This window comes from Ursus maritimus, unplaced genomic scaffold, assembly GCF_017311325.1.
Source record: "Ursus maritimus isolate PB19 unplaced genomic scaffold, ASM1731132v1 scaffold_7, whole genome shotgun sequence".
Lineage (NCBI taxonomy): Eukaryota > Metazoa > Chordata > Mammalia > Carnivora > Ursidae > Ursus > Ursus maritimus.
Window position 1 is genome coordinate 55,037,290 of NW_024426885.1, and position 25,634 is coordinate 55,062,923.

Genomic DNA, 25,634 nt, shown 5'->3' on the forward strand with positions numbered 1-25,634 from the left:
ACAGGCCCAGGCTTCAGAGGACCAACTTCACCTCCTCCCCTTGGCCCAGCACCCTGCTGGGGTCATCCTTCCAGGTGCTCGTGGTCTCCTCTAGTGCACGTCCAACACATTGGCAAACGCTGTTGGCTTTGCCTTCAAAATATATCGGTACTCTGACCACTTCTCAGTACCTTCACTGCTCACTCACTGGCTCTCTGCAAGAGCCTTCTTGCTACTTTCCCTGCTTCCGCCCTGGTACCCTCTCCCCACAGGGTCACGTCACTTCCACCTCTGCCATCAGCATCAGGACTCCCACAGCAAGCTTTTACCCCCCACCCGCCCATTCTCCTCGGGGCGTCAGGTACAGGGCAAGCCCCTCCACCAGCCCCAGGACTCCGGCCCACTGCTGCCCCTCTAACACCCTGCACCTGCCTTCCTCCTGCCTGGAGGGCCAGCCCGCAGACACGTGCATGCCTACTCCCTTCCCCGCCCCCAGTGGGGCCTCCGACCCACTAGCGCTATTCTCAAACCCCCTGGCCTCCCTATTCCCGGGACACTCTCTCTTCTTCCTGGCTTCATTTGTCCCCTAGCACTTGTCACCATCTGCGAATCACACACACTTCACTTGTTTGCTGCTTCTCCTCCCCAGAATGCACCTGCTGGGGTGCAGGGATTCCTGCCTGTCTTGGTCTGTGCTGTGGCCTCAGCACTGAGAGCACTGGGCATATAGTAAGTGTTCAATAAAAGATTGTTGAGTGAACGGAGGATGATGAGTAATCAATTTGAAAAACAGGGTGACTTTCTTCTTTGGGAGATACTGTAGATCTTTAAAGATGTGCTGGCTCCACGTGCTGAGTGTGACGTTGGGGCTTTAGTACACACTGCTAGGGGGTCTGCTGGCTCTAATCGGAGATAAATTAAAAATCATATCAGCGGTCCAGTTCTAATACCGGGGAAGAGGCTAAGGGCTTGCTGTGTACGCTGACATGTTGATGCTTAGCAAGAATTTGTTAAATGAATGAACAGGAAAAGACCAGCTTTTACTTGAACCATAGACTAACAGAGATGCCAGTGATTCAAAAGACCAAAGTTTGTTCTATTATGCACCAAGTTTAGACCTTCACTGAGTGGAGGCATGGGACTTACTTAACTGTTGGTTGATTACACCAACATTATAATGGGGCAAGAAGTACGTGGCTTAGGGGGCGCCTGGGTGGCTCAGTTGTTAAGCATCAGGCTTCTCCTCTGGGAGCCTGCCTCTTCCTCTCCCACTCCCCCTGCTTGTGTTCCCTCTCTCGCTGGCTGTCTCTCTCTCCGTCAAATAAATAAATAAAATCTTAAAAAAAAAAAAGAAGTACGTGGCTTAGGGTCGAAGGACCTCAGGGAACCCCCCTCCCTGCTTGGAGGCTGTGGGATCTCTGGTTACTCGGTGTCTCCCAGTCTCACTGGGTGATGTGGATCTGACAGGTAGGTTTCAAGCTTTATTTGCCTTTCCCTCTCTGAGCTGGCAGATTTTTCCATCAGGCCCCATTTCAGAACCAGTAAATCAGACCACAGGGTCTGTGTGTGGGGTGGAGAGACAGATGCAGCCAGGATCCTGCATTTTCCACAAGCATTCCCCGCGCCTCTAGGCTGCGGCTACAAGACTGGCTACAGTCTCGCTGCTCTGAGCGGTCCCTGGAGCAGCACCTGCATCGGGGGGAGAGCACTAGAAAGGCTGAGTCTCAGGCTCCACCCCAGACCTTGTCAATGAGATCCCCAGGATGGTTGGTGCTTTGAAAACACTGCTCTCTCCCACTCGATCGCACCAACTTTCAGAGCCCTCCAGCCCTTCTCTCCAATCTCCCAAAGGGTGCCGGTGGAAAACTTTTAGCCCAGGGACAAGCCTTCCATTTCACAGTGAGGGACAGGCTTAAGATGCCAGGGTCTGCCTGAGGAAGCTCCAGGGGGAGAAGGTTTCCTCGGGTGGATCAAGGCAAACCTTTCATCGCTAATGTTGCTTGGTGATGGATGGGGGACCAAGAGGGCAGAACAGGATGGAGCACTGAAGAGCAGGAAGAGACTGCTCTTGAGGGAGAAGCAGGAGGAGAGGAGGGACCTGGGGCCAGAAACTGGGTCCAGCCCACCACACCCATGGGTGTTCATGCTGTGGCTGCAGGGGGCTCAGCTTCTGGGGGAGACAGTTTCGGGAGGTTTGCTTTACCTGGAGGACTGCCCAAGGGATTTAAACCTGGCACCTGGGGCATTTGTTAACCTCGGGCAGAGTCAGAGACTTTGTTGCTCGTGGCTAAAATGACCCCTCAAGGAACTAACCACACTTATTTATACATATTTTTATTTTTATATATTTTATTTGTAAGTATTTTATAAATCTTTATATCTTTTAAAGGCATCCTTGAAATTTTGAAGTATGATTTCTGTTTAACTATGACAGAACAGCAATCAGAAAGCTAAACAGGGGGGCGCCTGGGTGGCTCAGTCTGTTAAGCGTCCAACTCTTGGTTTTGGCTCAGGTCATGATCTCAGGATCGAGCCCTGTGTTGGGCTCTGTACTCAGCAGGGCATCTGCTTGAGGATTCTCTCTCTCCCTCTCCCTCTCCCACTCCCCCCGCTTGTGTGCTCTCTCTCTCTTTATTTAGAGAAATAAATAAAACCTTAAAAAAAAAAAGAAGGCTAGGGGCACCTGGGTGGCTCAGTTGGTTAAATGTCTGCCTTTGGCTCAGGTCATGATCCCAGGGTCCTGGGATCGAGCCCTGCGTCGGGCTCCCTGCTAAGCGAGGAGCCTGCTTCTCCCTCTCCCTCTGCCTGCCGCTCCCCCCTTTCCCTGCTTGTGCTCTCTCTATCAAATTAAAAAAAGAAGAAAGAAAAAAGAAAGAAAGAAAAAGAAAGAAAGAAAGAAAGAAAGAAAGAAAGAAAGAAAGAAAGAAAGAAAGAAAAAGCAAGCTAAACAGGAAGTTACTCAAATATATAAAGACCACACACAGCAAAAATCTCATTTTAGGGAAAAAAACAATGTTAATAACCAATATGGGAAATGATTTCCTATGTACCATTGTACGCAAAGGAGAACACAACTGGAACATTCTGGGCTTCATGGAACCGGCTGGAGCTGGTTCTGGTGTGGGGTCGACACTCCTCATGGACAATGAGCCCTAGTTCTTACACACCAGGAGACCCAACGCTCAGTGAGGACCTCGAAGCAAAGTGAGGACCCCCGTTAGAAAATGAATAGCACCCCCCACCCCCAATCTTCCTTGGAGTGTCTCTTCTGCAGGAGCCTAGACTTTTACACTCTGTGTTTGCCTAAAGCAAGACACGCCTTTTTCACGCCTGGTCTAGAAAAGCCACTTGATGGTGCGTTCTCTTCTTTCCGTGTTGATTACCTGTCATTATGCCCTCTTCCCTCCCCTAATGCCTGTAAAACGAATCCTAGCCAAGCAGACAACCAGCTGCCAAGGGAAGTGATCCTCGCTGTCCCGAGGTGGCAGGGGCGGGGAGGGGGCAGGGAGCCGCGAGGGGTGGCACGTTACCTGCCAAGTACTCGATGACTGCCGCCATGTAGACGGGAGCACCCACGCTGATCCGGTACTTGAACGTCCCTTTCTTCAGGTAACGCATCAGCCTCCCCACGGGGAAGATGACACCGGCCCTGGCTGAACGGGACAGCTTGGACATTTTCTTCTTCCCGCTCCGGCCCGACATCTTGCCTCAGTTTCCCTCTCAGCTTGCTGACACGGAGGCCTCCCGGCACTAACACGATGCTGAGAAGGAAAGAAGGCAGGGTGAGGAAGGGGGGTCGGCAAGCATTTTGGGAACAGTGATGGGGCACCAGGACACTGTGTGACACATTTGATGGTCCCCGGAAAGCAGCTGAAACCTAGCTGCCACCGCAGGGCACTGAGGGTTGGGAGCTGGGCATGGGGGCTTTACAAGGCATTGGCAGGCCCCCTGCAAACATCTCCCCACCCCGTCGAGTCAGCCCAACCTCAAGGTGAGAGACCAAAGAAAGTCACTAGAGAAAGGGGTCATGGTGCTGTCGTCTGCAGGACCATGGCCCCAACGATGCCCAGAACCCCTGCCTAGGTCACCTTATATGGCAAAAGAGACTTTAAAGACATGATGAAGTCGAGGATCCTGAAATGGGGAGGTTATCCTCGAGTATTTGGGGACCCCAGTGTAACTGCGAAGGCTCTTTTAGGAGGGGGCAGGAGATGAGCGAGTAGTAAGAGGCGTAATGGGAGAAGCAATGCATTCTCCCCTCAGAACCTCCAGAAGGAACCAGCCCTGCCAACACCTTCACGTTAGCCCAGAAACCCTGATTTTCACCTTCTGATCTCCAGAACTGTCAGGGAATAAATTCAGATCGCTTTAACCCCTAAATTGGGGCTGGTTTATCACAGCAGCAGCAAGAGAAGGAATAGGATTCCTCTCGGCCCTGACTGGCTTCTGCCGGTCCGAGTCCGGAGCACAGCAAGCAGGGCGATGCCTGCCACCGTTAGCTCTCACCCGCGACTCAGCTGCTGTGCGCTTCTTGGTGGAAGTGCTTTTCTGAATTCTCCAATCACATAGCGTTCTTAAAAACAGAAATACGTCAGAAGAAGCAGTTTATGAAACATGCCACTGCACAGTAACCAAAGCTAGCAAATTAAAAGCTACAAAGCAGCCCAAGCTTTGCTCCCTGGAATGAGGAGTCCAGGCTGATTTGGGGGAGAAACTTCAGCATGAGCCTGAAGAGGGGACTTCAGTACAGCGCACCGAGGGACACGCCCATAGCTCATTGTTTCAGGAAGCGATCTTCTGTATGAAGATAAGATAATTATATACTTCTGAAAAGCTCATTCAGAGAATCATAATAGAGCTTCACCCGCTGGCTGAGGGAGTATTGTGACCAAAAGATGGGATAGATTCCAGAATAAGTAAAAACAAATGAGACAAGACAAACAGGCCCGACCAAAGGGGAAAAAAAAAGGAAACAAAATTTCTAGGAAATGCATTAATGAATCAAAGTTCTCTGCTCCGAGGGCAATGTCATTCTTGCTGGCTATTTTGTTTGGGAAGGCAAAACAAGAAAGTCAAAAAGAAATTGAGATTTGTTCTATTTGTGGAGGCTGCCTGTCTCACATGCTAGCTAGGCCAGTTTACCAACAGCCAAGGTGGCCATGGAAAGGCCCAAGAAAGCGGGTGAAAATATGATGGAAGAAAGCGAGACACAGACACATGGCTGATAGGAAAAGCACGAAGCTGGGATTTATTTAATCTAGATGGAAGAATGAACACAGAGTTGTTTTCTAAAGTAGCTGATTAATCCGTTAAGACTGAGGAGTTTTATGTAAACCCTATGGAACTGGCAAACAAGCCCATTCTCGACACCCTCTTACCCCCGAGGTGAATAATGGGCGTTTGAGGCATTTTATTACATATGTCACACACATTATTTTTTACATGCTCACATGTACTTCCTAAACTCCTATTTTATGAGTCGTTTTGCCACCAAAAGATGTAGGTATTCATCAAAGTTAAGTACAAGCAAAGAGGAGCAAATAGCCTTAGAATATTATCTCTTTCATAGTAAGGCACAGGGATCAAACAATATCACCCTTTTTAAGACTTCCACATTTTCCATGCTTCCGTTGTCCCAGACTCTCACCTCTCACGAAGCCACTCAGACGTCCTCCCTTGGAGGAAGCAAGCAACTGCAACCTGAAGGTCCTAACCATCAATTTACTTTAACGAAGCTGAGGTCGGGCATCTGTCAATGTCCGCGGTACCTGCTGGGGGTCATCGCTGACCCAGGGCACAGGGGACTCATAAAGCAATGTGAACCTGTTCTGTCCCCAGAGAGAGACTACACGACAGGTTTTTTTTTTTTTTTAAAGATTTTATTCATTTATTTGAGAGAGACAGCCAGCGAGAGAGGGAACACAAGCAGGGGAAGTGGGAGAGGAAGAAGCAGGCTCCCAGCAGAGGAGCCTGATGTGGGGCTCGATCCCAGAATGCTGGGATCACGCCCTGAGCCCAAGGCAGACGCTAAACGACTGCGCCACCCAGGCACCCCTCACGACAGGTTTGTTAGCCGGGGGTGGTGTCCAAAACGAGCAGCAAAGCCCCCAGGATGGGGAGCAAGACGTTCTGGGTGAGGTCCTGCTTCTACGTAGCTAGCTAGGCGAGCCCTGTAAGACAGGGAGATGACTCATCGATCCCGAAGGTCATTCCGGTCTTAAACACCCCAATGTTCATGAAATGCACTTTCAGATGGTTCTGGAAAAGAAGCTTTAGTCTCTCTAGCAATGGAATTCTGAAGAGTGGAGAGGCTGTTCAGGTTCATAAAGATGTATTCGTACAGGTGACTCCGCTAAGCCAATTATGTGCTTTTTGCAGTTACGGGTAGTTGGGGGAGGGGGAAGATTAGTAGGTCTGGTTGCCAAGGAAACCACCCGAAAAGTCCATCAGAGTGGACTTGCCCTGTGGATACTGTGCACGCTAGACAGTCATGATCTCTCATACCAACGGAGAGAACAATGCACAGAGCACAAATACCACGGGGGCAGGACCCACTCGTCCCTCCCCGCCCTGCCATATTTTTCTCAAACGAAAATAGCCAGAGAATGACTAAGTATGCAGGATAAAGCCACCTAGGGACTCCCGCAGTGTCAGCCAAAAAGGAGTCACAAATTTCCCTAAAAATTGGGAATTAGCGGCAGTAGAAGGAAAACAGATGACTTTAGGGAACTGACACCTAAAACACCCATGAAGATAAAACAGCCAAGGAAGGCAAACTAGGGTCAGCTCAAATAGAGGAGCTTGCCGGCCGCACAGTGTAAAATGTGGGGATCACCCTACGTGTAGCATTTTGTAACCAGACTTTCTTTCTTTGGCTTCCAGACTTTCCTCCATGTTAGGGCCGTAGAGCTGGGGGTGTGGCTCCGTCTGAAGTCTCAGTGGGAGACTATGCCTGGGGAACCCACCTTTGCAGACGCTGTGCTGAGCTTAAGCAGCTGGGCACCCAAGTCCGGGGCCCCCGACGCTGGGAGGACCTGGGCATTGTAAGAATCAGACCACATCCGGGAATCCCTGAGGATTCAGAGGACGGTGACAGAGCTGATATGTCACACCTGCTGGACCCCACAGGTGGAAGGAAGTGGTTGGCATCCACTATCCTCTCCAGAGAAGACCACCCCTGCCCCCAGCCTGTGCTGGACTCTGCCTGGAGTGGCGAGACATTGTAACCCCTCACTTCTTTTGTCCCCAGGACACCCCTTCCCCTGACTCTATCCAGTTTTGGGAAGTCAGGAGTTAAAAACTTGAAAGGGTTTTTATCTACTTCCTGTGAATCTCTGAAACTCTCTCGAGGGCCCCTCATCTAAAGAGAATAGAAGTATGGCAATGTGAAATTTGTTTCCATCAGACTAATATTTAAATGTTTACATTTATTTACCTTCTGCTCTAAAACAATTTTTTCTCTAATTAGGCAAAGCTAAGGACTACAGTGCATTATGTTTACAAGTTTGAAGACAAGAATATGGCTGGAAGCTCTCCCTGTGGTTACAGGCATCACTTGGGCGCCCCCTGGAGGCTGCACGTGGCCAAGCTCAACCGGCCCCACTCTGCAGGCCAATGCTGGGCTTTCCCCGGGTGCTTAAGAGGAATTGGGAACCAGACCAGGGATAACCTAGATCTGCAATATATATCCTTGCATATCGGAGAGACCAAGAAAAACCAAGATATAAAGTCTCGTGATTACTTGCAAAGCGAATGGGTGAGTTTTCAGCATGCTAACAGTCGGGGCTCAGGGAAGAAGGTGGGAGAATGTGGGGCTGCCTGCTCATTTCCCTTTCCCTCCGAAAGCACAGATGGAAGAACAAAACTGGTTTTGTGTGTGCTGGGCAGAGGGCACATTCAGATTCCATTGTTTAAGGATTTATTCCTATGATGGGGTTTTAAGCCCATAAGGACACCGATGAGCTAGATTTTACAGGTATCACAAGGGTAAATATTAAATTGCAGCATTGACTCAGACACGGACAATAAACTCATGCCAGCCTATTCAAATAACTACTGTATTTCATTGATTTTATGATGCTTTTTTTTTTTTTTACATTTTACTATCTCTAGAAATCAGTACGCATCTTCCAATCTATGACATCATTGATTCCATGAAAGATAGTATTTATTTATTTATTTATTATTTTTTTTAAAAGATTTTATTTATTTATTCAACAGAGATAGAGACAGCCAGCGAGAGAGGGAACACAAGCAGGGGGAGTGGGAGAGAAAGAAGCAGGCTCATAGTGGAAGAGCCTGATGTGGGGCTCGATCCCATAACGCCGGAATCACGCCCTGAGCCGAAGGCAGACGCTTAACCGCTGCACCACCCAGGCGCCCCGAAAGATAGTATTTATGAAGCATTTATTATTGAACAAAAAACTACATTAGTTGTGGAATATACATGGCCCTTGTCCTCAAATATTTTCCAATGAAGTTGCAAGATAGACCATGATAAAGTTTTAAATAGATGCTAGAGACATGGTTCCCAAACTGTGTACCAAGGTACCCTGGGACAAGTCAGCAAATGGTTAAGCTTTCAAGGGAAATGAAGTAATACTCAACCTCTGTTGGTACAACTACCAGGTCAAAGTGTTCCTACCAGCGGTTCATGGTAGATTGTACTATCTTCTTTGTCATGATGCCATATCTTACAAAGCTGAGTTTTTGGTTGCTGTTGTGATTAAAGCAAGAGCCAGGGAGAAATCAATGTGGAACAGAAACTGAGAGTGGCAGTGTCCAATCTGATTCTAAGGTTTGAGGAGTTGTGCAGTGCCCAACAGGTGCACACACCCTATTTGAAATGCACTGTGGCTCTTTAAGAACGGGATACAGATATTCTTTTTTCTTCTTATTCACCTATTAGGCTTTTTTTTTCTTTTTTTCCAAATAGCTCTTAATTGTTAGGACATAAATACTTACTAAGTTGTTTGGACCGCCCCACTTAATAAATGGAACTGATAAGCATTTCTTCTGGCCTAGGCACTCGAAGGAAAAAATGGCAAAGACCCTAATTTCTCTGTGAACTGAGAAAGTCTGGGAACTTCTCTGCTAGGGCCCATCATCAACAGTCTGACACATAATGATGACTTGCTCAAGGTCACCCTGAAGCGAGGAAAACAAAAAAGTTAAAGAAGTTATTTAAAATTTTGAGTTTAGGGGTGCCTGACTGGCTCAGTCGGTAGAGTGTGTGACTCTTGATACCGGGGTTGTGAGTTCGAGCCTCATGTTGGGAGTAGAGAGGACTTAAAAATAAAATCTAAAATAAAATTTTCAGTTTATCTTAAATCTAAGTAACATTTGCACATAGTAATATAAAGCAAAAAGGTAAAGAAATGCATAAAATGAAAAGCAATAGCCCCCACCCCACTCTTTCTACCCCCAATCTTGCTTCCAGAGGCCATGCTGTAACAGTTTTATTATTTTAGTTCTGGTGGTCATCTCCTAAGCTCTAGTGTTTATACTTCCGCTTTGTGATTTATTTCCATTTTTTTTAAAGATTTTATTTATTTGACAGAGAGAGACACAGCAAGAGAGGGAACACAAGCAGAGGGAGACGGAGAAGCAGGCTTCCTGCTGAGCAGGGAGCCCATCTCGGGGCTCGATCCCAGGACCCTGGGATCATGACCCAAGCCAAAGACAGACGCTTAACGACTGAGCCACTCAGGCGCCCCAATGATTTATTTCCACTTTTAGACAGTTTGTCAATGCCTAAGAAAGACAAGAACTTTCTCCTCCCTTTTCTAGCTGTTAAGAGCATTCTATCGTTTTTATTTCCTCTGATTACCTTGGGAACTCTATTTATTTTTAAAGATTTTATTTATTTATTTGAGAGAGAGAGAGAGGTAGCATGAGCCGGGGTGGGGGGGGGGAGGAGCAGAGGGAGAGGGACAAGTAGACTCCATGCTGAGGGCAGAGCCCGACTTGGGGCTCAATCCCATGACCCTGAGATCAGGACCTGAGCTGAAATCAAGAGCTGGCCCCTTAACTGACTGAGCCACCAGGCACCCCTACCTTGGGAACTTTAAATAACACACTCAATCTCTGACTCCCCCAACTTCAGGTGTTCCCTCTTGAGCCACCGTCATGTAGGATGGGGCTGTGCACCCTTATCTTTCCCTGACCCTCCACTCCCTGCCCTCACCTCCCCATTCCTACCTCGGCCCTCCCTGCTGCTATCGTCCCCACTCACAACCTTTGTTTGGTTCCAGAATCACAGTGAACTCTTCATTTTGGCTCTAGGCTGATCTTGAAAATGCAATGCTCATAAGCAGCATTTCTATGATTAAGACTTTGTAAAGACGTGCCCTTCGGGATCGAGTGGGTGCTGGGCTCTCACTTCCTCTCTGTGGTCCAACGCTGGGCGCCTCGTGCTTCAGGATCGACAAGTGGGTTCTCTCTGTTCTGAAAACATATTGCTCGAAAATCATCCCCCATTTTCTTGGCTTCATGTTGAGATCATGTCTTTCTTACATGGCTCTCCCCCACCCCCAAGTTACGAATCACTGTCCGCTGGGGGGAAGTGCAGGAGCTGTGTTCTACAAAGCAGCCGGGAACACCGGACTAGTGAATAGAGAGCACGGCTCCGAGGGGAAACAGGGTTAGGAGGCCGTGAGCCTCTGGTTACCACTTTTTCATCAACAAAATCAATATATAACTTTGTTTTATGTGTGTTTCTGTTTAATGCATGTCTTTGCAAGACTGAAAATGCATTGATTTGGGGGTGATAAATACATTTTAGCAAGTAGGCAAACTCGCTAATACGGAATCCGTGAATAATGAGGATCGGTTGTGCTTTCCTTCGTTCTTGCTGACGAAAGAGAAGGATGGCTTTGCCATAGCCTTAAAATCACCTAAAAATCACCCGGCTTCTCGGTCATTGTTCTTTGCAGGGGCCACTTTCTTCCCAGAGACTTTGACCCTGAAGTCGTCTGACCTCTGACCTCACGCTCCAGTTAGGTATTGTCGTTTCACCCAGTGGTCGTCCTGGAACTGTCTTCCCGGCTCATCCCTCACCCAAACTCTTCCTCTTTCTCGGCTTGCTGCCTTGTTTACTTGGGGTCAGCCTCCTGTAACTCTCCAGAGACAATACAGAGAAGTACACTTTGGTTTCTTACATAAATGGAGCTGTCTTTCCTGAATGATCTTTGGATGATCATTTGGTAGGGTATATAATTTTTAGCATCAAAATCTTTTTGCTTCAACATTTTGGAGCCATCGATCCATTGTTTTTTTTCATCCAGCGTTACAGGTAAGTGTGGTGTCCCCAACCCCCAAGCTTTTAGATCGTCTCTTTGTGTTCTAAAATTTCACAAGGATCTATCTAGGTGTCGGTCCTCCCCGAACCCATTCGCCCTGCTCAGCACTTGGCTATAAGCCTATTCCATCAATCAGAAGACTCGTGTCTTTAATAACTCCGGACATTTTCTGTTACAGACTTGATCATTTCGCCCCATCTCTTTACTCCTCCCACAGCAAACTTCCTGATTGCTCCTCCAAGTCTCTCATCTTTTTCCTTCCATTTTTTTCAGTCCTCATCACATCTAATTTTGGCAATCATATTATTAATTTCCAAGAGCTCTTTCTTGTTCTCTGGTTGTTCTTTTTTCATATCAGCCCCTTCTTTTATGAGCGCACCAGTCTTCAAGTCTCTCTGAGACTAGTTAGCGTGTGTTTACGTGATCATCTGTTCTCGAAATTACTTGATCCACTCGGTCATCCTATGTATTTATATTCATCTTTCTCTTCTATGTCGGTTTTCCTTCAATGTCTGGTGAGATTTGGTCGTGTCTTCATGTTTAAGAATGAAAGACAAGGCTGATCATTACAGGCAGATAGAAAAGCTTTCCTCAACGGTTGTTTGCTAGGCATGGTTCCTGCTTGGGACCCCTGGGTGCGTTTAGGGCCTGCCAAGCAGCAGGCATCACCTGGGTGCCCAGTCAGGGACTGAGAGCCCCCAGATGCCAGAACGAGGAAACATTACCTTGTGGAGCTGCAGGCATCCTAGAAATTTTAAACCTGCCCTGTAGTTGTCCAGTTTCTCTTTTTTATAAAAATAAGGTTTAATAGATTTCTTTTTTTAAATAAATAAATTTATTTGTTTTGAGAGGGGGAGGGGCGGAAGAAGAGGGAGAGAGAGAATCTTGAGCAGGCTCCATGCTCAGCGCAGAGCCCAATTCAGGGCTCTGCCTCAGGACCCTGAGATCATGACCTGAGCCGAAATCAAGAGTCGGACGCTTAACCGTCTGAGCCACCCAGGCGCCCCACATAGTTGTTCAATTTCTTTAGAGAGGAAACTTCAGACTGTTAGCTGGGGGGATAAATGCTGGACTGCCAGGGAGGAGGCGGGGGAGAGGGACCAACTCAGCTGGCCGTTCTGGAAACAGACTCTGCGCAACTGCCCACCTCTCACCCTGCCCACCTTCAGTGCAGCTCCCTCCTGCCTTTACTCTTACCCGGGGCCTCCCGTACGACATTGTCTGCATGGTCCGAGGCACTTTCAGTCTTCCAGAAATTTGTTGGAATCTCCCACCTGCTGAAGACTCACACACCAGCCCCCCGCCCCTTTGTTGTGGTGTTTATTTTCCTTGAGATTCTTTAGCATTATTTTTGTGGGCTCCAGGGGAGGGAAAACACCTGTGCTCCGTCCAGCCTATAGAACTGGAAACGGAAGGTGTCATTTTAACTTCACATCTTAACAAACATCGTTTGGGAATCAGCCTAGAAATGAGTATGCTGGTAAGGAGAAAAAGCTCAACTGTTTTATAATTGAGTAATAATGTCATATTGAAAAATTTAGATCACTTTCAGCACCAGGTGAGTCACTGGGTCTTGAGATAATTGAGGAATATAAAATTTCATATCAAGAGATTATGTAAGACCCATTAATATAACCGAATCAAATTCAGTGTGTCTGTATTTGCCTGGCTGTAGCATATGGGATTCCTATAAACAATATTTATAATTATACTGTAATCCCAGAAGGGAGGAGAAGAAAGAAAAAGAAAAATCCCAAGCATTTGCCCTTATTGAATGAATTGCTTTTGGTGGGAAACAGCAAACTTTGCTTAACACCCTGACTGCCTGCCTTCGTGAAAAGCCAAAATAGTCTGGTTTCTTTGGACCGATATTTTCTTTAATTTAAATACGTTCTTTCTTGAACATGAAGAGCTGATCCAGAGTAACCCATTTTTTCTGCCTCAAACAACTTCTTGAAATTTTTATTATATGTAAACTGACGAGGAATATGACAAACTCTAGCCAATCAGCAAGAGGGTCCATTAGAAGCCACCAGCAATCCTGATTCCAATGACCATTTTTTTCTGTTGTTAAGCTGCTGCAAAGCGGCTTTTAAAAAGAGAGAGCAGTCATTTGAGATCGGGGACAGTCATTGTGGGCCGCATGTCACAGGTGAGGGCTGGTTGGGCTGATGAACCACCTTGACAAAGGATCCGGAATTACAAGACAGCTTATTTTAAAGTACTCTTTTGAGCTTGTTCTCTTCAGAAGTATACAAATCAGGGGCTGTGGGGAGGGAGTGACGGGGAGCAGCAAGTGCTCACGGGGCGGGCTTTGGCCCCCACCTGCCTGCAGGCTGCTCCTGGTGGGTGGGGAAGTGTGGGGCAGAGCAAGGCTCCAGCTGCTTCTTCTTTAGGGAGGAGGGACCCTGGGGGTGGCAGGGGAAAGGGGTCTGACCCCTAAACATCAACAAGGCTGGGGCCTTGCTCTATCCCTGCACTAGCACAAGCCTTGGCTCCTAGAAGATTCTCCCGAAGTTTCTGTGGAACAAGTGAGCAAAAGAGTGAATCTCCCTAAAAAAGTATATGAATCAAAATGCTTTCATCTATATATTACTTTAAAACCGGCAAGAGGTCTTGTAGCTTTTTAATGAAGGGAATGAATGTTTTAAAACTTTAAGTACTGTTTTAAAATTGCTGAGATGTATTCATTTTTCATCCCCGTGATATTTCTCTACTCTGTAGTATCGCGCTTTGGAATATCTCATATTGTAAATATTTATGAAAAAATGAGGTCGACATCGAGTGAAGCATCTTCCCTCTGTCAGTTCAAAACTCTCCTTTGGGAGAATAAAACGAGATGAAATAAAACTCGGTAGGACATAAGGGAATTCAATACAAATGTATTAACTATATGTAGAAATATATTTTTAAAGGGCATAAAAAAAAAAACCTCTTAGCCTCACACCTAATAGAATTCTAATATATTTTGGTGTGTTACCCTATGTACTGTATTAAAATAATAATAGTTACTATTATTTTGTAGCTGTAAAAACCATTCTCAGTAATACTAGCTAAATCACTTGCTCTATTACATTTCCATTTATGAAGTCCAAGGGCAAATCATTATTGCACAAGTAATACTTTCCAAACCGTTTTCTTCCAAGGCCACCTTTAAGTGAATGAGAATAGTCAATAATTTTATCGTCATATATGTTAGAGCACATTAACAATTTATAACGTAAAGAGCTGTATCAAATGCAATTTCATCAAAATGACACACGGATCAAATTAACTAAATTAACCAACCGTGAACGTTAGAACCAAGCATTAACCCAATTTATTTAAATTATACTATTGGGTTACAAATCATTCCCTTTTTAAAAAGTCTTTCAAGTCATGTCCTGGAATAATCTAGGAGGAAGCTCAACTGCCAATGCATTCTTCATAATCCAGAGTCAGAGCGTGTGTTGCCCGTCTCCTTCTAGAGGGGACGGGGAGAGGAGAGCAGAGCATGGCGGGGGTGGGGTGGGGTGGTGGCAGATACAGTGTGGATTTAGGATATATGCTGCTAGGGCAGTACTCAGTGACTTTTAACAGGTTTTGTCACCTTTGTTAAACGTGAGCTCAAGCTTTTTTAAAAAAAAGACAAAAGGACAAGTTGTTGATAAATATTTAGTCTGTTATTAGCCTGTCATTGTCTAATGTCATATCAACATATGTGACCACCCATGGTGGATGAGAAATGAATATAAATGAGTGAATACAAGTAATTTTCGTTCTCGCTGGATCTTTGTCATACACCCCAGAAGAAAATGTCTTCCTGAATCTGTTGATTCATGGAAAACAAAATAAAAACCGAACCCTTTACTGGGTCCAGCCTGGTGTCTTGTCTTTTTGCTCTTGGGAATTGACAAACAGGAACAGTGAGCAGGTTATCCTGTTTCTTCAAAATCGAATAGTTTCAAATTAGCAGTGAGGTTTATTGTTATCAGCGGTGTTCTCTTGCTTCTCGGAGCAGGGGCCTGACCTTGTCTGAGCCAAGACGAGCCTCTCAGGTGAGGCGTGAGGAGATGCGGGAGTCCGCTTTGGGACTGGGAGTGAGCGTAGCAGTGTGGGCAGCAAGTAGACTGAGTCCCTGCTGCTGCCGGTCCACCAGGGGCTTCCAGAGACACCCATGACGGCTGGGCCCGAGTACACAGGCGGGGCCGGTTGTGGGGCTCAAGGCAGAGGCAGCTGCCCCGGAACCCCTCTTCCTCCATCCGTCCCTTGCCTGTCCCTCCCGCCCGGTTGTCCTTTATTGTCAGTCCTAGGGCAGTGACTGCACTGTGGGTGCAGGGGTGAGTGGCGGGGCTGTGGTTCCAGTTGCGGTGTTCTACGCTGGCCACACGTAGTGTCCTTCCCTCGTTACGGCTGTGTGCGGCCTGGGTCTTGGCAGTTTGTACCCGCCGCACCAGGTGAGGGCAACCACGAGGCCCACGGGGCCTTTCCATCGACAGGGATGCCGCTAGACCTCACGAGTGTAGCTTGTGGGAGATGGGAGGTACAGGGGACTAGAGTGGGGGGGCTGGAGGTGGGGGAGGGTAGGGGGTGGTGTGGTGTGAGGGGGTGGGGGCTCCAGTCTTACACTCACCACCTGTGGCCCTTAGCCAAACCCATTGATTTTTCAACACCTCCCCCCGAACCCCCCAACTTTGCACAAACAAACAAACAAACAAGAACCACCTTTCAGGAGCTCCCACATATAAAATGCATGGAAGGAAGGGGAGCAGTCCTGGGTGGAGTCAGGAAGTCCCTGAGAACCTTGATGGCTGGGTCCCCACCTTTCCTGCTTTGGGCCTCTGAGAAATGACCACCTTTACACCTGCCGACCTGTGCGGTCCTTTCCTGAAAGATGCTCTTATTCTACGAAGATGCTCAGAAGGTCACTTCTTCTGACCCCCTCTGTTACATCCACAGACATGCAACAACCCGGTAGAATAAAGTCATATCCAGGTGCTCTTTCCTTTGAAGTGACTATCTTGTCATCCAAGACAATCGTACAAAAGAACACCCAGATTCGAAAATTCTATTTTGCTTTTTCTGGAACTGCCTCGTCTCTACCCCAAGACAATAATCTACAGTGTTCACTGAAGAGCAGCGGGGCTGAAATCCAGTTTCGTAGCAAGGGGGCAACACTGGTGTTGGTCAGCATGGCACGGAAATTCTGGAAGACTGATCGATTTGCAAGTTTAGCATACTGGTGGGGGACCCTGTGAATTCTCATCTGTTCTAAAAGTTTATGTTGTATATTATAAAAGCTATTGGAATTTACCCTTTCATATTCTACCACCACTATTTAATTTTAATGGCTTTATTGAACAGTGAAGGCAGCACAAAATGTAAGTTGCATAATCTATGCCGTTATTAGCGCCAGGCCAGTAAACACAGGGCCTGGGTTTCCCAGGATCAGTTTGACTTTACTTTGTTATGTTTTTGTCCGGTTGTTATGGAAACACCCCAAATTTAGGCCTCCAAACGATATCATCAGGACTGCCTCTTTTATCCAGAGACAACCTCCAAATCTCTGATCAGATCCTGTGTTGGTTGCAATTTTGGGTTCAACGATATGGTCACCGTAGCTAACCCTGGTGTCTCGGAATGAGCTGCGGCAAACGTCCCTGCACAGAGGCTGGTGGTGCGACACAGATTTCCACACACACTTCTGTCAAAGCATGAGAATTCTGACTTGAATTACTTACTCCATTCCGAGTCCAAATTGGCAACGCCAGTCAAATAAATCGGGCAAAGTATGATGGATGGTGGGATGGATAAATGAACAGTAAGGGCTTCAGAGAAACCACCAAATTTATCTTATTTAATACTTTGTGACAAGACAGTTTAAAGTACAGTGTTGTGTGGCTCAATCGGATAGTCTTTATCTTTCATCTGACAGGGGCAGGTAACATGGTGACGCAGAGAGGAAGTTTTTAAAATAAGCATTTGCACAATGAACATAATCTGAGAATCACTGGGATGCCAGCAGCCCCCTGTTCTCACCCCACGGAGGGGTGGATGTGGGCTGTAGAGAGAGGGTGTCTGGGCTCGAGTCCCAAGTCTACCTCCAGCTGTGGGCACAACTTGACCTCTCTTTTCTTTTCCGTGAGATGGGTCTAATGATCGTACCTACCCATCGCCCTGTTGGAAGAATGAAAGGAGTGACTACGTAGAAAGTGTCTGGAACAGCGCCTGGCAGGCAGTAAGGCATTTAATAAACATTAGCTGTTGTGACTTATTTCCACAGGAGAAAGTTTTAGAGGACGATTTTCATGGAGCGCAGGCTGGCATTTCCCCTCTAATCCAAAGCAACTATGACAAGACCGTTGTGCTGGGTGCTCCGTGTATACGAGGCTTGAGCCCAGGAACATCTTTCTAGGAGCTTCTGTAAAGGCGTGGTGATGAAATTTCCACCCTGGGGAAACTCCGGGGGCTACCCAATCTACTGAGAACTTCCAGACAGTGAGTACTTTTGTTTTTCCCAAGGCAGGGCACTTTGGGGCCCCTCCTAGTCTAATCCCATATTTTCCAAATTCCATCTATCTGGGAATTCACAATCATCACATGGTTAGAATCCTAGGATTTCATAAAACCACGATCTAAGACTGAAAGGGACTAGAGTGATCACCCGGTTGTTTTTAGTGCCCCCTCCTGATTTTAGCCACACAGAAGGTGCGGCATGGGAGGGGCGGTGGTCCCTAAACAGCTTGCCCATGACCACACGGTCTATGTGAGACCAGACCTACGACCGGCCCCTCACCCCCACTTCTGGATCCCTGGTCTGCGGCTGTTTTTCCTGCACTCCGTTATACCTGGCAGTGTTATGTTCACCTTCGACCTTCAGTAGATATTCCTTGAATGAGTGAATAAGGGAAACCAGCCTTAAATCTTCCTTCTTTCTCTTTCTTTTCTTTTCTTTTCTTTTCTTTTTTCTTTTCTTTTCTTTCTCCCTCCCTCCCTTCGTCCCTCCCTCCTCCCTCCCTTCCTTCCTTTTGTAAGGCTCCAGGCCCAATGTGGGACTTGGACTCACGACCCTGAGATCAAGAGTCGCCTGCTCTGCAGACCAAGCCAGCCAGAAACCCCTTAAATATTTGTTTCAAAAGCATTTCGTGGTTCTTTTTGTGATTTTTCGGGGGGGATGAATTACCCTCTCACTCATCTCTCCCTCCAACTTAATTCCCAGTATAGTGTGCATCCAGGAGAAAAAAACCCTCCATCCTGAAGTTTTCACTATCTTCCTTTTTAAAATACTACCTCCCAATATCATTGTTAGAAGCTATAGCCTCTACTGGCTCATTTTTTTTTCTCTTCTAAATCTAATTTAAGATATTCATAGAATCATAGCGATTAGACAAATTGTAAACCGTTGGGTTAGTTCCCTCCACAACTTGAACCGTGGCAGGGCAGGCCGGCCTCAGCCTCGCAAGGGAATTTACGCGACGATGATGTGATGACGTTGAAAAAAGAGGAGGAGCTCTGTCTGGTCAGGCTTCCTTCTGCCTGCCTTGGACCCTTTCCCCTTCTCCTCCAATCCTCCTGCGTTCTCTGTGAAGCCTACTCCCAGCCCCCTCCCAGACTAAAATTCTGTTCTTCCTTTAAAAATTGTTGTAGCATTTTATCGAGGCTGTTATTACACATTATCAATCACTTGTAACTTAATTGTATTTAGTTATGCAAGTAATACAGAAATTAATTCAAATTGTAAAATTTCAAATGTTGTAACAATGGTTACAGATGGGTATGAATAATTGTATGACTAAACTCTTCCTTGACAATTCCTCCAGTTCTTGTCTCTTTTTTTTTTTTTAAAGATTTTATTTATTTATTTGACAGAGATAGAGACAGCCAGCGAGAGAGGGAACACAAGCAGGGGGAGTGGGAGAGGAAGAAGCAGGCTCATAGCGGAGGAGCCTGATGTGGGGCTCGATCCCATGACGCCGGGATCACGCCCTGAGCCGAAGGCAGACGCTTAACCGCTGTGCCACCCAGGCGCCCTATCCAGTTCTTGTCTCTTTCAGTGGGTGTCTTTATACCCTTCTATCTGTTTATGTGTGCATTTTTACTTACAGAAATGCATAGTATTATTTTGGTTTATTTTTTTACATAAATAGTACCATACAGAATGTATTGTTCTGCAATTGCCTGTTTCATTAATAATATGTCTCGGTGACCTTTCTGTCTCAGTATATATGGGCTTACTTCATTCTTTTTAACTGTTGCCTAATTATCCAGACGATGGATGTACCAGATTTTATGTAACCGTTCCCTATGATGGCCATTAGGTTGCTTTCAGTTTCAAAACTACCAAAACTCTGCAATGGGAGGGAATTACATGATCCGTGCACACGTGTGCCTGCTTCCCCAGGATACATACCAAGCAATGGAACTGCCGGGTCACAGAGTGTGCACATTATTAATTTTAATAGTGCCCTCCAAATTGGCTGTACCAATTTACACACCTGTTAGCAGTGTAAGAAAGTACCCGGTTTCCCACTTAGCTTGCCAAGATTAATCACTTTTTCACTTGTCTTACCTGCATATATATTTTATCTCCTGGGCTTGGGATGTAAGCTGTCTGAGAGCAGGGCCCATGACTTTCCCATATGTGCATTTCTTTCTCCAACCAGAGGCGTTTAATAATTGCTTCTCAGTAAATGCTTGTGGAGTGATCTCCAACCACAATCTTTGCTCATCTCTGTGCAAAAAAAGCATTTACCCAGAGTGCATCTTTGAGGTTATTTCTTAAGAATGAAAAACATTTTTTAAAAAGTTGGTTGAGGGCGCCTGGGTGGCACAGCGGTTAAGCGCCTGCCTTAGGCTCAGGGCGTGATCCCGGCGTTATGGGATCGAGCCCCACATCAGGCTCCTCCGATATGAGCCTGCTTCTTCCTCTCCCACTCCCCCTGCTTGTGTTCCCTCTCTCGCTGGCTGTCTCTATCTCTGTTGAATAAATAAATAAAATCTTTAAAAAAAAATAAAAAATAAAAAGTTGGTTGGATTTTTGTACATCCTTCCCCCTGGACAAGTTACAGATATCTTTCATTTAAAGTTGCCTGCCGAAAACAGGATTCCCTCTTGCTCTGCTGGCAGGAGGCAGTGGAAACAGACCTGGCTGTCTCAGACAATAGCTTAGCAGGGTGTCCCACCCACTGGGAAAAAGCCTCAGGATCCCTGGGAACAGACAGAAGATGGGATGGGGAAGGAGTAAGGTCAGACTCTTTGGAACATTCTGGATCCAAGGAGGGAAATTCTTTTACAGAGTTTTGAAATAGAGGAAACCATCAATAACGTGCAAAGCACGGCCATAAATGGATCCAGGTGAGGAAGACCTGTGACAGGCTATCAGAACTGGAGTGGAGAACTAGAAATAAATATATTTTCAATTTGGATACAGGAAAGGGAGGTTTTAAAGGTGTGAATCACTGGATGCAAGATAAACTTTTCCACCACGCAGAGCCTATATTTATTTATATGATAATCTTGGGCTAAAGCGATTCTAAAAATCCACGAGCGTGGTTCCAAATATTCCCACTCTGCACAATCATTTGAAAAAAAAGGAGTTTTCCAAAGGGGCAAGAGATAACTTTCAGTTAAATTATGTACGAATTGAGAATTGCGAGTCGCTAAGTAGGAAACAACACAAACCGAGGCGCATTTCGCTCTTGATAACGTTTCTATTTCTCTCGCCTATTGAACGTTTCAGCAGCAACCGTGCAGCCCACGGAGGGTACGACTGTGTTTGGACACAAACACAAACGAGAAAAGTCAGGAAACCGTTTGCTAGGGTGGACTGACCGCCTCCAGGGGAATGGGCCCCTGAAGTCTGGGGGGCGAAGGTGCGGGCCCAGTCTGGATTGCTGGGCAGGGGCCGGGCTGGCACCACAGTTCACCAGCACCGCTGGAGTGCGGGGACCCCCTTTACCGTTGGGGCTGCACCGCCCCAGACACACAGGGACCCGCGCTTTGGTTTCTTAGCCAGTTTCTTTTGGCCCCTTTAACCCCTTCGCCCACCGTGGGACCGTGGCCACCAGACCCCAGCAGTGACCCGGCCGCAATCGAGCCCGCAGCAATCAGCGGCTGGAAACTCCTGGAGAAGGAGGCGCATTTGGCCCTTTGGGGGCTCGGCTTCCTTTGGCCATTGTTGAGAGGAACAAAGAGGGCAGGAGCGGAGGGCGCCCCCACGAGGCAAGGCGGGGAAGGACACCCACGGGCGCGATTGAGGCGGCGGGCGAGGCTGGCACCGGGGTGCTCGGGGAAAGCGGGCTGCGAGCCGGGGAGGCAGGGCCGGTCCCGCCCGCCGCGCCCCGCACGCGCCTCGCGCGCCGTCTGGCGCCCGCCGCAGCCCTTTGCTTCGTCGCGGCCACTTTACTTTTATCCCCTTTTATCTTTTTATTATTATGATTATGATATATATATTTTTCCCGCGCAAAGCGGGAAGCCGGGGCTGCCCAAGCGAGCGGCGGAGGGGCCGCCATTTCCCGGGGAAAGCGCAGCGCGCGGCGGCACCGGGCGCCCCGGAAAGGGAACCGGAGGGGAGTGCCCGGCCCCGAGCCCTCCTCCGCGCCGGCCGGGAGCTCACGGGGCTCACGGGGCTCGCGGCGCCCGGCTGCCGCGCAGCAGCCCGCGGCCTCGCCCCCGCCGCCCGCGTCCCCGGCCTGACCTTCCCAGCGGCGCGGCCCGCCCCCGGCCCCCGGCCCCGGGCCCCTTCCCTCCGGCCCGCGCCCCCGCGCCCCTTCCATTGTCAGCCCGGGGCGGGCCGGCGCCCAGCCCCGCACCCTCGGAGGCCCCCGAGCGGCCCACCGCCCCGGAGCGGTCCCCTCGGCGGCCGGGCGCCTCCCTCCTCCGCTCCGGCCCCCCGAACTCCGCATCCCAGGAGCCCTCCGCTCCCTCTCGGGCCGGCCTCGCCGCGGCCCGCCGCTGGACCCCGCATCCCGCCGCCTCCTCCCTCCTCGCCCAGGATGCCCCCCGCTCCTCGCCGGCCGCGGCAATTTTACCGCTTCTTTCGCACCCCCCCCCCCCGCCTTTATTTCGCGAGGAAGCAAGTTGGGCAGCTTGATTTATTAATTCTTCTCTCTTTCTTTTGCGGGGAGGGTCGGCTATCGGGGTGCGCCCGCAGGGGCCGGCCGGCGGGAGAGTCAGGGGCTCTCTCCGGCCCCGGCACTGCCCCCGCGGCGCGTTTTGTCTCCAGACCCCGGAGCCCCCTGAACAATAATGCCATCGCCATGGCGGGCTCACCTGGTGCTGCGCCGCCTGCTCCGGGCGCCCGGTGCCCTCGGCGCGCCGCTCCCGGGGCGCAGGTTCGGCCCGCGCGGCGCCGGTGCCGGGCAGGACTCTTTGCCTTTCTTTGGGTTCTATCGGTGCTTGTCAATGGCGGCAAGCGGCAGTTCTCCGGGCCGCGGATAGTAGCGGGGGGAGGAGGAGGAGGGAGAAGGGATTGCTCCTTCTCCACATAACCACCTCTAGGAGGAGTCGCTCAGCCTCATCCCCCGCCAGCCCAGGCTCCGCGACGGGTCCGGGGCTTTCGGTGGGGCTTGATGAGCTATTGTCCTTCAGGAGCATTAATGATGAAACCGCGCGGCCTCCGCGTCGCGGGCGGATCTGCCGGATGCGCCGAGGGCCACTTGCTAAGATGAGGCTTTCCCCAGAGCTGAGGACAGAAGCACTACGGTCACGATCCGGAGGCTCCCGGTAGCAGGATCCACCTTTGGTGGAAGAAGACGGCGTGGGCGTTCATCGGGCAGTTCTGGGGAGAGCCTTAGAAGGTGAAAGCCCAAACGGCCCCCTTCGATGGTCTCGTGTCATCAAGTAATAACAAATACTGTACATGAACAGTCGTGTCTACCTCTGGGGCTGTTGCATAGGGTGGCCACAGCCACGAGAACTGGGAATGTGTATCCATGCCTGTTGGCTTTTTTAAAATTAAGACCAGTTTGGATTCCAGCGTTGCATAATATTAGCAGATGTATGTTTGGGTGGGTGAGACTGTGTGCGTGGACATAATTTTTAATTCGGTTGCTTCACCGTGTGTTAATTTGTAATATCGAAGCAGGTATTGAGATTGGCACGAGGCTATTGTCTTAAGGACCAAATGTTAGTGTCCAGGAAATGTATTTTTATAGGGATGGGTGGACAATGTCAGGTGTGATCATGGAATTAGCAGTAGCTCTGTTCTACTGGAAGCCCGTGCTGTCCTTTGTAATGGGAGATGTTGGCCGGGGCTCCATGGCTGGGGGTGAATCAAAAGAATGTGTTTATTGCAGGGAGAAATGTTCACTTGCTATGGGCCATCCATGCTTCTTCTGGTTTCTTCCCGACAAGTCAGTCAAAGGATTGTGAGAGGCAAAATCTTGACTGACCTCTTCAAAAAAGAGAAACCCACAGGAAAACACAATTCTCCAGCATTGGTCAAATGGATGCTTTTCAGAGCCTTTCCCATTTGGTAATATCGTATACGTTTGCCCCGATAAACCTCTAAATGTTTAGGCAGTGGGGAACATTGGGGTGACTGAGAGCCTCCAATTGCCTGAGTGGGAAAGAACCCCAATGCCCAGCTGCCCTCTGGATTTACACTCGTCAGTGGGGGCTGCCGATGGAATTAGTAGATAGCGCTTTAGACGTATGCGTTTTAAACAAGTGTTTTGCTCAGAAATCTGTCGACTTCCCAAAAGATCATGCATGTATCAGAAAGGTATAAACAAATCTCCATTTATTTAAATCTCATATGGCTTCTCAAACTCTCCTGGACACAATGGTCTCAGTTTATGGAGACTTCCTTCACTCTTCTTCCTATCCCTTTTACCCTCTCTGTGTATGACCTCACCGTTCTTTGTCTTCGAAGGTACTCTCTAGGTCAGAAATCTGGTCAGTATAAAGTCCTCTTTTCCCGAGACATATATTTAAAGGGTTTCAAATGATCCCTTGGGGCATCTCAAATGGTTTCGATTTTCCCGCTCTAGAGGAAGTGCCTATCTCCCTTCTTATATAGATTTCTGGTGTCCATTCTTGATCAGAAATAACCTCCAGGCCAACATTCAAAAGGGTTCAGGAGCCTTCTGGGAGTGCTTGAAAAATACTCCTACCCTGTGACCCACTCAGCCAGGCTGACTGAGATATAGTTGAATAATTCATCAATATATATTAGATTCACATTCTCCCTGTAACTTCGCAATAAAAATGGTACACGTGGTCATTTTTATGTGCATTTTATGTAACTCATTTCATCCTAGCATTTTGTTATGTGCTATCCCGAGAAAGGCTGGTCTGAGAATTTACTGGTCAGCATTCTTCCATTTCCTACGGGTTGTTTTCTTCCAATAGATGATGTAGTCACAACTCAGAGAGTCAAGGGTGGGGGGTCAGCTTCATAAGGGCTCTTGTTCCTTGAATAGAAGGGATCATAGAGTTCACCTGCCTTTATGTTACAGGAAGAAATTTGATATTCAGGTGGGTCGGGTGACTTAGTCAAGGCCACCTGGGCGAAACTCTAGTGCACTTACGCGTACTCAGCCTAAAGCGGTTTCCCCTGACTCCAAACTTCAGAGGATGTATAGGGGACAAATGAGCAACCCAATGTGCAGATCTAGTTAAATTACATTTATTTATTATTGGACATTTGACACATGAACAAAAATCTAACACGGATAATATTGTGTAGTTAAAATACATTTAAAATGGTCAACATAATTAGGAATTCATCAGTAATTGTAAGTTCTGCAGTGGCCTCTGGCTCAGGGAATCTCAGACAAGGGGAATAATAAATAGTAATAACGAATTTTTCCAGAGTATGCCGTACTTTTACCCTTACGAACTCATTTAATCCTCACAACAACTCTATGGGTTGGGCACTATTTCCATCACTGTACAGATGGAGAAACTGAGGCAGGGAGTGGATGCCCGCAGTTACGGAGTTCGGAAGTGGTGCTTTCATGTTCCTAATCCCTGTGCTAATTTGGTGGGAGGGATGTGTGCATTCCCTTTAGGCAAAGAACCTTTGTGACTGGTCTCAGGATGGAAAGTCCCTTGACCATTCCCAATACATAACCTCAAGGAGTCAGAGAAAAGCCGAATTTCAGGAGGTTTGGTTGATTACCGCTGCACTGAAAACACTTTCTTAACCTGTGTGTATGGATAACATGATGAGTAAATGGGTTGATTGTGAGTTGACTCCATCCGCGACAAGAATGTGTAGCAAACATTTTATTGAGATGCAGGGTGAACTGCTTCTCCATGTAGGGACAGTCACGTAGCATGACTTAGAGATGAAACAAAAGAAGAACCAGCCATGCAACTAGATTCATATTCCATGCAGTCTACTAGTAATTCGTTCACAAAATCATCTAT

At 47.9% G+C, this 25,634-nt stretch overlaps 1 protein-coding gene across 1 annotated transcript in view; it reads right to left on the reverse strand.

Moving 5' to 3' along the window:
* LOC103668010 (core histone macro-H2A.2) overlaps positions 1-22,644 on the reverse strand; it is a 50,342-nt gene extending 27,698 nt beyond the window's left edge. Inside the window, exons 1-2 of the mRNA XM_040624473.1 lie at positions 22,530-22,644; positions 3,510-3,740 (exon numbers count right to left, since the gene is read on the reverse strand). Of these exons, the coding sequence (XP_040480407.1) occupies positions 3,510-3,681 (172 nt within the window). The 5' untranslated portion in view covers positions 3,682-3,740; positions 22,530-22,644. The remainder of the gene's footprint in view (positions 1-3,509; positions 3,741-22,529) is intronic.
* Positions 22,645-25,634: the final 2,990 nt, after the last annotated feature.